The sequence below is a fragment of the Dermacentor albipictus genome, unplaced genomic scaffold, assembly GCF_038994185.2.
Source record: "Dermacentor albipictus isolate Rhodes 1998 colony unplaced genomic scaffold, USDA_Dalb.pri_finalv2 scaffold_22, whole genome shotgun sequence".
NCBI classification, from domain to species: domain Eukaryota; kingdom Metazoa; phylum Arthropoda; class Arachnida; order Ixodida; family Ixodidae; genus Dermacentor; species Dermacentor albipictus.
In genome coordinates, this window is record NW_027225576.1 from 441,893 (window position 1) to 455,103 (window position 13,211).

General features: G+C 43.7%; 2 protein-coding genes across 2 annotated transcripts in view; one reads left to right on the forward strand and one right to left on the reverse strand.

Moving 5' to 3' along the window:
- LOC135897083 (uncharacterized) overlaps nt 1-13,211 on the reverse strand; it is a 497,858-nt gene that overhangs the window by 248,370 nt on the left and 236,277 nt on the right. The gene's annotated exons all lie outside the window — the stretch shown is intronic.
- Nucleotides 1-13,211, forward strand: part of LOC139052354 (uncharacterized) — a 40,464-nt gene that overhangs the window by 9,305 nt on the left and 17,948 nt on the right. The window contains exons 5-6 of the mRNA XM_070529439.1: nt 4,604-4,667; nt 12,486-12,596. Coding sequence (XP_070385540.1) covers nt 4,604-4,667; nt 12,486-12,596 — 175 coding nt within the window. The remainder of the gene's footprint in view (nt 1-4,603; nt 4,668-12,485; nt 12,597-13,211) is intronic.

The following is a 13,211-nucleotide window of genomic DNA, read 5'->3' on the forward strand; positions in this document are numbered from 1 at the left end:
CAGTACAAGAAACGCGTAAAACAACCTCTCATCAAACTGCTGCTGTGATACTTGCATATAGTATGGCATGTTCCTCCAGTCCCTTGCATTCAAGGGCTCTGGTGAGGTAGTAGAACCACTCCTCAGTTTTTCTTTTTATCCATCCTAATCTCAGCATCACACGGTAGCATGTCTTTCATGTTTGTAGCACACCTCATTAGTCATTGCCATACCTTTACAACATACATATATATTTTATGCACTTCACAGTGACTGATTTTTAGTAGTGGTGTGCGAATATTCGAAAATTCAAATATTGAAATCGAAAGGTACTTTTATTATTAGAAAAATTTGAACACTGAAAAATACTGTTCTTGGTTCTTTAACTCAGCTTTGCTGCAATCCAGCCTTGTAGTATGGCGAAGCATGCAACATGTATTGCAGTGGAGCATATCAAAAGCAAGAGGAACTATCGCGGTTCCCTGCTGGTGCTTACGGCTACCCGACACTATGAGCCCAAGTACCTACACTGTGCTGCCACATCATGCACCTGGACAACATGAGCCGCGAAGTGGAAAGCTGTCTGTTCCTACTGTGGATAAATCCCTAAGACATACGGTTCACAAAGTACAAATTTCCACACCGAGGAACCCAGATGTCTTAACAACGAAAGCTTCTGAAGAGGCTCCCTCCATGTCAGCACTGTGGAAAGACTTCGATAAGCTCATAAACCAGCAGCTATTTTCACTGCCAGACACACAAGTTGGAAGATATGGGCATGATTGAAATTTTGGGCCATAAAGAAGATCCATGCGAGTGGTGGTATGAGCATGGTGCCCCCTGTTGGCTCGGCTTGCGAAGAGATGCATGCTGATACCGGAAACTAGTGTCTAGTGAGCCGTGAGCCGCTCTTTTTGGCATCTAAAGGAATTAACATGCAGGAAGGGCGCGTCTGCTCCCTGAACATGTCGAGCACCCATCCTTCACGACATTAAATAACTGCAATTGTGATACTGTCAAGCAAAAGTGTTGCACTAGGGAATTTCTTCAACCAGAAAGCAAAATCTTTCTCTATGTTATTTGCTGTGCACTAAGCTTTTTTTTCTTGTACATCCGGCTTGCGAAAAAAATTTCGTTCTCTTAAAACCAAAAGTATCTTTATTTTAAAAAAATATGCGACTCCATTTCCACTTGGTGTTGATTATTCAAATTCGCTTCGAAATTAAATATTTTGATATTGGCACACCCCTAACTTTTAGCCATTTCTGCAGCCAGGTTACCCCTACCATGTCCGATACACTTCTACATTAACAACTCGTCACCATTCACGTGGTGCTCTTTGGTCACATTTGGCCCTTGCGCCGATAAATTCCATAACGCGTCGTCATTTTCGTGCTTCCTCGAAAAAAATCTTGGCCAGTAGCTGTGATGCTTCATCCACTAGCATAAAAGGCATATGTTGTGGTGGAGTTTAAGAACATTGCAGGAAAGAGCAAGGCAATGAGCTGAGCAATTGTATTCATTCAGCTGCATGTGCTCTGCTCCCTGAAGATAATCATGATATGTGCGAGGAATAAAAGCATCAAAAATAAGCGCGATTACTCGGACGGGTAAAGTTCATGTCTCTGTTCGCATCTGATCTCTAAAGGTTACTTAAGCGTAGTAGCCAGAATTATGCCGTTGTTGCATGGCTTTGAGAAGAATGTACGTGCTACATTGAAGCTTTTCATAAGGTATACATAGTACAGAAATGTTGGCTCAGATGTTTCTGACAGCCCTGTCTACTGACTGGGCAGGCTTTAGACCCGTTGTGTTGCAGCCTGGTCCTTGGAGGCTGAAATTCGTGAGAAAGAATTAATTTTTAGAAGTGCATTTTTCAATATCTCGGAACTCTTTTTGCACTATTCTTTAAGGTATCTCGCATCACAAATGAATATTTTGGTCAAGTAAAAACAAAACTGTATAAACCTGTGTCCCTCCTGCCTTGAGCTGCCTTCTTGCAATTCTCTTGCGGTTAAGTTTTATTTTTTTTTACTCCATGCAATTCGCCAGCATTCATATTTCGGCACACAGAGCAGGTGAAATCATTTTTTTTAGTAGGCGGCCGCATATGTGATAAGTGTATAATGCAAGCAGATCTTCAAGTTTGGTCTTCACAGTTATACTGCTCTATTTTCTGCCGTATTGTTCCCACATTGCAAAAACTGAACTTTAATGCATTATAATGGCACTTGCCATATTTTCCTATCTATAAGTCCCACCTTTGTATAAGTCGCACCTTCCTCAAAACTGCAGTTTTTCTGAATAATATCACTATTTAAAAAAATAGTGACGTTTTACTTCAGGAAAGCGGGGTCACATGCAAGCGTATCGGTGCCATTCATATAGAATTGCGATAGCAATATGGACATTCTAGGCGCATTTCTACCGTCGTGGTAGCTGCAATGTTCTATATAGTAAAGCCCAAGGGCGATAACATCACCCCATCATGCAAATCAAAGCGTGCGACGGTCGGCCGAATCGAGCACAAGGGAAGAAAGCAGGAAGGCAGCGCAGGAGGGCGGTAGGGTCTTGTACTCTGGCAGTAACAGTGTAGTTTGCGCAACAGCACACTTCGTTTCTTTAAAGTGATCTGCAGATGCGACGGCTTCGGAGCCAGTCAACTCGCGGTCAGCCTGCCGCTGCTTGCATTGCTGCTCTGTCCTTCTCACATAGTGCTCGGCAACTTCATCATGAGAAGAACCCGGTACCTCCATAGCGTGCACACAAACCATAGGAACTGCCAAAGGAGGTCAACCCGACGCGCTTCATGTGGCCATAGTATCCAATCTGATTTTGACGGATGTTTTTTTCCAAAAGAAGTATAAAAGTTGCACTATTCTGTAAGACACACCGGTGAAAAAAATTTAAAGAAGAAATGAGAGTTGTACACTGGAAAATACGGTATATTAGGTACTTTAAAACACCTAGAATATTATTCTTAACCTTTCAAGCTATCAAACCATGCATTAAAATAAATTTTTATTTTGCCATTTTCTACAATAGAAGCCTGGAACAGTATACAGGATTTCTAATTTTCAATAACTTTTGAAACAACAGGAATGCACAAGAAACAAAATATTTGAAATGAGCTTAAGTAATTAAACAAGTCTGCATAATGTCATCAAGATTGGCTGAAAAACAGTTCGGTTTTAGAACCAGGCTGCCCCCTTAAATCTGATTTCGATTCTGGCATTAAGAGACAAGTTTGGTATCAAGTTTATGCCTTGTGTTTCCCAACCTTACTTGCCAAGTGTCATCCTTTACGTGCAAGAAACATTTAGAGTATTTACAACTTAGAGAATGCATGTTAGTGACCTGGAGTCATTTGTTTCGAATGCCTTAATTGAATAGGGACTCATTTAAAGATTGCCTCCTTCAGTGCACAGGTGACAGTTGCCCTTGAGGGTTGGGGCAAGTATACAGGGCTTAGAATAAACAGAAGCCATGAAGTTGCTACACATACTACAGTAAACTTCCGTTATCACCATGGAGGACGCTTAAGATTAAGGCGCTTAAAATTTGGAGGACGCTTAAGCTTCGCCTTTAAGAGCGGAAAGCAGTAGTATTCCAAGATCCCCAACTGCTTGCACTTCCCGGCAACTGCAGCCTACATAACCTACCAGGAAATGCTGGCGGCGAACGCTATGCGTGAAGGCAGGCTTTCTCGTGGAAACGCGGCCGTGATGCAGTGGAGGTGAGCGCCACCTGGAGGTGTTGCAAGGAACCGGGCGCGCCGCTCCGTGGCCTCTCTGCTTTGTGGTGCCGGCACGTGCAAGTGGCAGACGCTGTGGCTCGTCTATGAATAGTAGAAACACTAGAAAGGGCATTTGTTTCAGTTTTCGCATAACATAATTATGTTTTCTCGTATATTCAAATTACAATCCAATGCAAGCATGTTTTTAGGTTGTGTATAAGTCATATTTTACGATTTTTCTATGTATTTTAGCTTGAGAAATTTAATTAGTTCAGTAACTTCCTTGCGCCACATAAAGGGCTTGGGTATGCGTGGTTCGTAATTCTTTTTGCTGAACCGACGCTGGATGCTGGATGCCGCCAACAGATCTTCTACGACACAGGACCCTTAATGCTACCACATCAATGCCTAAACACACCACGGATTCATGGCAGTATTTACCAGAGTTTAACATCCCCGCAATTCAAACATTCACCGAATTTCTATCTGTACAAAGTAGAAAACAAATGTAGAAAATGACATTAGGGCTCCTAATGGAGCAGAAATCTAACGCGCACCAAATTTTTTTAGCATGAGAAAGTGGCAACGGTCTAATATGTGTTGCACGATAGCGGCCAGTTTTCTAAAGTCAGCTTCACCGTAATATAGCCATCTTGTACGGTAAAGCATACAAACGCTGCGAAGGTGGTTTTGATTTCATAATCGATTGCACCGCTCGGGCAATTTTTAGCCCATTTGTTTTCTTGAAAAAAGAAAAAAATGCGCCTATTAGTCAGCTAAATGCCATGATCACACATTGTAAGATAGTTATCGCTTGAAAATTTAATAAACCGGTTTTGCTCTTTTGCTCTTTGCTCTTTTCCCGACCGTGTTTTCTGCGGTTTGCAGAGTCCCGAAGAGAAGGCTGGCAACCTCTCCCTGGAAGTGATGCACACCAAGCTCGACTGCTCGGGTGAGCCGCAACCTTGTGAATTTTGCATTGGAGCCTTGCCTCTGTCTTCATTTATTACGTACAAGCACAAAGATAAGCGAAAGCTGCATCACTGTATATATATATATATCTGCCATCATTAAAAGGTTAAAGCAACCCACGTGGTAGACGTTAATCCGGAGTTTTCCACAATCTGACTACCTTATAGTCAGATTGTGGTTTTGGCACGTACAGCTCCAGAATTTCGTTTCCCTTTTGCATTTTATTCCATGAGCACCGTGCATGCATGGATACAAATTGTGGTAATGGATTGCTTGATCGCACTATCCTAGTTTTCCTGTTCAAAGCCTACAAATATATACCTATGTATTGCACATCGGTGCGTCATGCTGTAATCCCAACATTGCTTTCTTTTGCAACAAAGCTGTTTGTGCAACTAAAAGAGCTTGAAACTGTTGCGTGCATGTTGCCCTGTCACAAGTAAATTCTGCGCAGAGTTGAAATTTGAAGGAAATGAAGGGCATTCTATAGGTGATGTGTGGGCACAGTTTAAAACTTGCGCGTTGCTTAGGGGCTGTGGGCATAATGTTTACATAGTCGCTTTCTCACTTTTTTCTAGCAATATACAAAGCACATTGAACGCCTTTTTGGTGTTCCAAGAAAACCAACTGTGGGATAGTTTAAATTTGCAAGATGTGGCTTTTGTTTGAGCAAAGTCTTAAGGGCATGGTTTTATTACAGGCTTTCGGGACAAAAATCTGTCATACAAGTAGAACTCGCTTTGAAAGCTACAGCATCACTTGAAATTGGGTTGCACTCCTGAAGGCCACAGAAGTCTACTGTTTTTCTGCCATTCGTCAAGCATCTCCACATTGCCTTGTCTTTGTGCAAATACTAGCGTGATGTCATTCTGCTGCCAAGGTTGCATTCATAGGTTTGGTTCTTGGCCTCAGTGGCAGTGCTGTAGTCCAAGCACAATGCAGGTATGCCTGTGTTCTTGCTTTTCAGTGCATGTCAAGCAACTCCTTAGTTTGCAAGAAATATTCAATTGTGGGGGCTTACTGTCCTGAAACTTCAGTGAGTTTGCGAGGGAGTCCGGAATAAGTTTGATCATTTGAGGTTCCTTAAAGGGACACTAAAGTGAAAAATGATTTCTTCTGCATCAGTAAATTACCGTTCTACAACACCAAAAACACCACTCTTACAACGATAAGACGTTTGGTAAGCCAGAAAAAGCGCAAGAACGAAATACGGGTGGCGACGCCTACTTAAGTTCCCGCACCTGGGGGCTGTGACGTCTTGGATTTTGATGGCATCTTCTAGGGCCTACTAATTATATATAGCGGTACAGATTGACTACTTCCTGTTCCAAAGGAACGGAATATTAAACATGGCAAGTTTCGGGAACCTTTATTCAGCCAACGCTGCCCAAATGCGAAAACATACTTTGGAATCCCTGACGTCATGCTGACGTACCGGCGCTGGGGCTTTGGCGCAAAATTCAAATACTGATACTCGCACCTTCATTTTCTCATCTAATAATCAAACTGTTTTTTTGAAATGACTGCCTGCAGGGTTCTCAAACAGTGCTTCATTAGTCTGCTGATTTATTATTTCACTTTAGTGTCCCCTTAATGTCCATCCAATGCACAGTACACGAGCGTTCCCGCTCTCTGCCCCTACGGCAATGCTACTCCTACAGCTGGGATTGAACCTGCAACCTTTTGTTCAGCAGTGCTACCCAATAGCCACTTAGTTGCTGTGACGGGCCTCCACTTTGTTTAATAGAGCTTTCACTAAGCATTTAAGCGAAAAGGGAACTGATGGCACAAAAATTCAGACATAGGGGCAGCACTGACAACCAGTCCTAAATGCATATCGACAGTGCTATGTACGGGGTGATCATTTCTAAGTTTTCTGGAATTAAAAAAAAAGATTCTGCAGTTGCAGATAATTCTTGTCCTTGAGCTGGCTTATTCAGAGGCGAACATTACTTTCACAAATCGAAAAACATATTCAACTAATATAAGAAAAATCGCTAATTAGCTTATTTACATTACGGCATATATTGATTATTACGAACTGTAGCCGGTGAGCTTGCAAGGAGCGTCCACTTGGAATGAATTTCCATTGTGAAACCAGTTTGGAGATATGTGCCATCACTCTCCATAAAAATGCACTGTTGTTTCACTTACCTTTTTTTTTTAACAAAACGCTCTTTTATGCATTTAAGCACAATGTAACTGAATAACCTATGTACAGCAGAAACACGCTAATGCGTTTCCATTACGTACGTTTTCCTGGTGCCAACGTTCACGATCGAGAACACAACAAAATGACCCAATAAGTTACGCTCATTTTTTACCGGTTCATACATTCCCAGAAAACACGATTTTTCAGCACCAACGTTCAGTACATCGCCAAACTGCAATCGTGTGCTACGTTTTCCAGCTGCTGCATCCCATGTAAACAAGAAAATGCATGAGGCATGTGCGATCAACAACGGTATATAGCTGCCCGCCACGGCACCTTCGCTGCAACATTTGCCTGCCCGTCTCTGGTGAATATGCCGGTGCACACTCGGTTTTTTATTTTGGCACTCACAAATCTTCTCCGGGGTCGTCGCACACCGCATTCACAGCTATCGCTGCCCAACCTGTTGTGATAAGCATCTTCACCTATGTTTTAAACCATGTTGTGCATAGTGCGATTGGTAGCGTACTGCACGCTTTTAGTAAGCAATCATCCAAACGCGCCGCCATTTCCTGCTGCAGGCAGCACGCTGTGGGTATAGTGTTTCGTTTCGGTGGCATCCGGCGTCGCCCACCAGCTCTCATCTTCGGCTGCCGGAGCACTATCAACTCGAAGCATGTCGGCCACTAAGATCCGCCCGACGCTTTGCATCACGTAAATGTCAACGATAGCCGAGTCTGTTAAATTTGTTTAGTTACTTCGAATGGTATGTTTTCCGTGTTAATACGTTTTTCTCTCGCAGTTTTTTTCCAAAACGTATGAAGGAGGTTATACTGCTTTTGTCCGACACAATGAGATGTGTTTCGAAACTAATGTCATCCTGCAGATTCCCTTCACATGGTAAACTTAAATGCTACCATCTGTAAATTGCCAAATGTTTCATAATTAGGAAGGTAATTAGTGAATTGGTAATTAGTTGAATGAGTGTTTCAATTTATCATGCTAGAAATGTATGCCTCTTCGAATAATCAATCTTGCAGACAAGAATTGCGCCATCTGCCGGAGGTGATCTTTAAAACTTGCAGAAGACTTAAAAATGCTGACCCCGTATAGCAGCAACGCCCCTTAAAGAAACAAACATCAAGAATGTCATTTCCATCGAGTGGCCTGTCGGATATGTGGCAATGAATGTCACTGTGGTGGAGCAGTATAAAAGCCACACACTTGCTTGTGATGCTTTCACATTATCTATCATGGTGACTCAGTAGCAAATTCTGGTGGGAGGTGGACTGGACTGGTGTACCGTGCATTGGGCACATGTTACAGAACCCCAAGTGGCCAAACTTGATCCAGAGCCCTCCACTATTGCTTCCCTCATGGCCTTCTGTGCAGTTTCAGGACATTAAGCCCCGCAATCTAATTTAGGCTTTCACGTCCACCAAAAGAGGATTCCTAAATAACAGGTGCCGCTGTTCTGTGAAACCTCTCAATGTTATTCATTTATCAGAAAACTCTTCACAGCGGCATCTGTCACAATGTTCTGCAGTTCTTCGGTCTTTCGGATCCTGTGTTGCTTAAGGTCCTAATTTGCTTCAGAACCTAATACAGTCGCCGACTGTATAAACAGGCATCCGAAAAAGCAGATTAAGAAAAAAAATGAAATCCTTTATTTCCACGCACTTATTCGGGCTCGGCGGTAGGCTTGAAGAAATTTTGAATGCGCCATTGCACGCTGTTCCGTTTATGTGCAATCAGATAAGCCTGAATCTTGGAGAAGGTCGTACGGTCACTATAGGTGGCTGAAAGCACAGTCACTGCTTGTACACGCTCCGCATGCGACGGCAGCGTAGCACATGGTGCGTCATCTTCCGACTCTGAGTCATCGTCCAGCGGTGCATCACAAACCTGACGAATGATCTCACCTTCATCGAGTTCTGCGCACGTGTCAGTACAGCAGTGTGAGCATCTGTGAAACTGTCAAATGAGACGGTGTCCGGAGTCTCAATGCAACCATTGCGCAGGTCTCGGCAGAACATTTTCCGCGTCAGTAGGGAGCACATCGGAAGGCAACACATCTTAGGCCTCCCGGCACCCGTTTGCCGGCATTCCTCAGCGCAGTCTGCGCGGGCACTGTCGGCGCCATTAGACACTTGACGCGATGTTTCCGTATGCCGCGTTGGATCACCGAAAACTCGACACAGCACACAAAGTAAACACCACCATGCCGACACCATTCGCACCAAAGAAAAACGTGGCCAGCGTCGTGCGCGAACAAATCAGCTGCTGGATTGTCTTGACATGGCTTATACCCGTGTCCCGCGGGCATTTGGAAGGCCTTCCAACCAATAGTCAGTTGACTCAAAGGTCAAGTTCGAGCTGCTACACGGCCGGTTTCGAAGGCCGCCGAGTCAATAGTCTATCGAGTCAACGGAGCACCCTACAACTATCGAAATCTCAATGGCCTTTGAGCAATGGAAGCGGAAACAGCATGAACATGCCCTCTCGTTCACAGTGTGCACATACTCACGGTTAGAACAAATCAAAACAAATGCTCTAAAAGTACTAAGAGTGTTATTCATTATTCAATAAAGTGTTTTTGCCACTTGACATGTGCGAACACACATTAATACGGCAGCCGCATCGAGCGGCACAAATGTTGCCACAGTTTCGCTACTCAACAACTTAAAAACTAAACATATATGTATGGCAATGTATAAACAAATTTTTTTTAATTATAAACAAACACAAAAGAAATAACATGTATCTGCTTTCCATAATAGAGGTAACTGAGCAGCAAAGACGAACAGTATATGGATTGCTTAATCTCTAAGCATTCAAGTTTGTTTTTCTTTTCTTTTTTCTATACAAGTATGCTATGCATTTTATCTGATCAATAGACAGCATCTGTGGACATTCATGCAGTTTCTAACATGTCAACCATGTTGCTTGTTTACAAGCTGTTGGATTCATGCTTACCCCAAGCCTTGACAAAACTTTGTACATCTAAACCTTGATATAATGAAGTCGGTAAAATCTGCATTTTCCCTTCATCATATTGTCACGTAGTGGTGACGTTGAAGAACGCAGTAGCACCACTGTAAACGACAAAACTAAATTTTACTGGGCGAACCTGTGCCCACAAAACGGGCTACACTTATAGCACAACGATAGCGGCGAACACAGTCGGCGATCGTCGAAAATCTGATCAGCGGGTCAAGCGCGTCGGCTTTTATACAACAATCGTCGAATGTTCCAGACTAATTGTTGGGACCCGCGTGCCTTCCACAAAGTTCTACGCCATTCGCGTCATGCGATGAAATCTGATAGCACAAGGTTCGGTGACAACAGACAACCGAATAGAAGCATCGATAACTTTCCAGAAACTTCGGATGCATGCAGGCGCGTCCCGCGCTGTGCGGTAACATTTGTTAGGCGGCGAAACCTGGTCGCCCGATAAAGATAAGTACGCGTGTCAATATCGACATTTCGTTCTATTGAAATTCGATCTTTTACGCAAATAACCAGTCTCGCCGGCGGATTTTTCTTGCGAGGACGGTGCTGCGAATTTCTTCCAATTATCGAGCAGCTCGAAAAGCAAATTTCAATGAGTAAGACAAAAAAAATCGCTTTGTTAAATTTGAGGGTCATCAACGTAAGATATGTCTTCATGCCGTGTCCACAATATCTTCACATCGGCATTGCGTGTAGAGAAGCGAGCCACGCTTTCGCATCCACTCCACCCCCACGGCTAATAGTGTTGCTTGCAGTGGAAAGACGCTATAGTGAAGAGCGCTGGCAGTGGGGAGCAAATTTTTCATATGCCTCTTGCTTCAACATGCCTCCAAAGCTTGAGATTACGCAACCTCCAGCACTAAATGTGTGGGAAGATGGCACGCGTGGTGCCTTGCGATGTTGGCACGCACACTCTTTGCATGCATGGCAGGTTATCTCTAAAACGGGGCGCGCAACTGCATATGTGCTCGGCCACACTGACGGCCATGTGCACCCAAAGCCACGCTTGTAGAAGACACTAACCAACCTGCCTCCGGCTTTCATTCCCCCTCTCCTTTATCCTTGCTTGTGCAATAAGGATTGCGCTTGTCAATCTAACTTCCTTCTCGGCTCTTCTCGCACGCTTACAGTTGCCAACCGATTTTCCGGACCTCTCAGGGACCGAAAAGTATTCCATAATATCAAACAGTCCAGAAAACTTGTTCACCCCCCCCCCTCCGAAAACAAAGTGACGAAGTGAAATTTATTAGGCTTAAAGTGGCCCAAAAATATCTGATAATTCTCTGCCTCGTACTACACGTGAAGGCGATCAGATTTGCTTACATTTGTGCAAGAGTGATGTCATCTTTGTATACAGTTGACAATAGCGTCGCTGCATTGGAGATCTCGGTTGGCAGAGATTGCCACGAAAATCAAGGAAATGAGCCACGTTACTTCACACCGCTTGGCTCTTGCGCAAGCACAGGGGGCGGTGCCGAGCACAGAAATGCAAAGCCGTACAAACATGCACAAAGATGCGACGTCGTTTTCAAGATGCACCTGCTCTGTGGACATAGTGTAGCAAATGAAACATAAAAAAAAAACTGATCCCGCATTAAGCGATTATGACTACAGTGCTGACCGAAACAAGAAATACAAAGAAAGAGTGCCCTCCCCTGGAAGGTTTTGTCATCTAAGGAAGAGCAACCATGGCCTCTGAGACCAGAGGAGGCCGCACACGCTCTATTGATAGTGTACTCCTCCCAATCTTGGAGGCTGTAGAGTGAGCCACTGGAAGCCAGCGGAAAATGCACTGTGGTGGCCTCCAAGATGATGTTGCGTCGCTCGGAATGAGCAATTTTGTCTGAAAAATCTAATTCTGGGGCCTAATTTCCCCAAATAAAGATTGGTCTCGAAAATGCATTAGCTCTGTGGGAACGCTGACCATGCATTTATGAAGTCTGGAATATCCATAAAACCTGAATGTTTGGTGTACGAAAAATCCATCGGCAGCTATAAATCGTATGTTGCACAAGGTACGATAGGATTTTACCACACTTGCACTTTATACAGAACATGTTGTTGCTTCGCTTTGGTGGTTGTTCTTGGCGGTGTGTGATTTGAGAGGTGTGTTTGCAAGCAGCCGCACGCAGTTCTACCATTTGACCATCTGTGCCTGTGGAAGTTTGCATTTATTGTCTTGGTGTACTTTTGCTGCCGCAGTGAAATTTCATTATATTGAAATTGTGCATAAACACACTTCATTCAATTGAGCTTCAAAATTTATGGTGTTCTATGGACAAGTTTTAAAAACTTCAATGATTTGTTATATTGAAGTTCATTATATCGAGGTATAAGCATCCCATGATTGCTTTTATACACACATGATATGAAAGCCTTAGATTATTTCCAGAAATCTTTTAAAATTTAAATAAGAAGACCCGCTTCAGAAAGTTTCACACGCACTCTTGCATCTTTTGTCGTTTATACCTTGAAACATCTTCGCCACCTAATGCACGTGGCACTAATTTTTGCCATGTAGCACCGTTGGAACCCAATATCAGTTGATGCATGAAGTGTCGTTACCTGTGGCAAGAGTGTTAGTACTGTCTTTGCAAAGTCCTGTTTCAGCAATGTCCCGGCTCTTTCCTGCAGATGAGCTGTATGTGCTATCGGACAAATCGTCTCTGGCTGTGACAGACGATGCTCAGGAGGACAGCTTGCTGTCATCCCTCGCTGCGCCTGGCATGGATCATCTCGTTGAAGGTGCGGCTTTGCATTCTTGGCCTCGGTTCGGTTTTGTGCTTGGTTTTGCATCACTCATTGATCCGACATTATGATCCTGTTGCCGAGCACAGTTAGTCAAAAGAGTAGCTTCCTCTACAAAGCACCCTGTGTTCTTGTATGAGGGTTGTAACTTCTGTCCCGTTTAAATAGAGAATATTTTTTTTGTTCAATGCTTAAGACATAGTTGTGGACTCTCGACAAGGTGTATGTCACGCTTGACTACCTTGCGCATGGCCAAGACTGGCATGGAGGCAGACAGCTCAATGCAGAGATGTGCATACTACTTTTGTGTAGTCTGTTGGCAAAGATATGTGTCCAGAGCAAGCATTCCAGTGCAAGGATGGGTGGGCATATAGACTTTAGAAGGAATTGAGCTCGGCCTAGTTGGTATTTAGTGCATGACATTTTTGTCGCACAAATATACGGAGACAGCGAAAGGAACACAAATAGCACGGGTGTTAACTTCCAACCAGTTTATTCGGGACAAGTACGCAGGTGTATGCAGTCAAACGCCTTTGTAGCAAAGTGCTTGGGGCCTACAAAATGATTTGTTACACAGGTCACTTTGCTGTAAAGGTTGAACACCGCACAGCT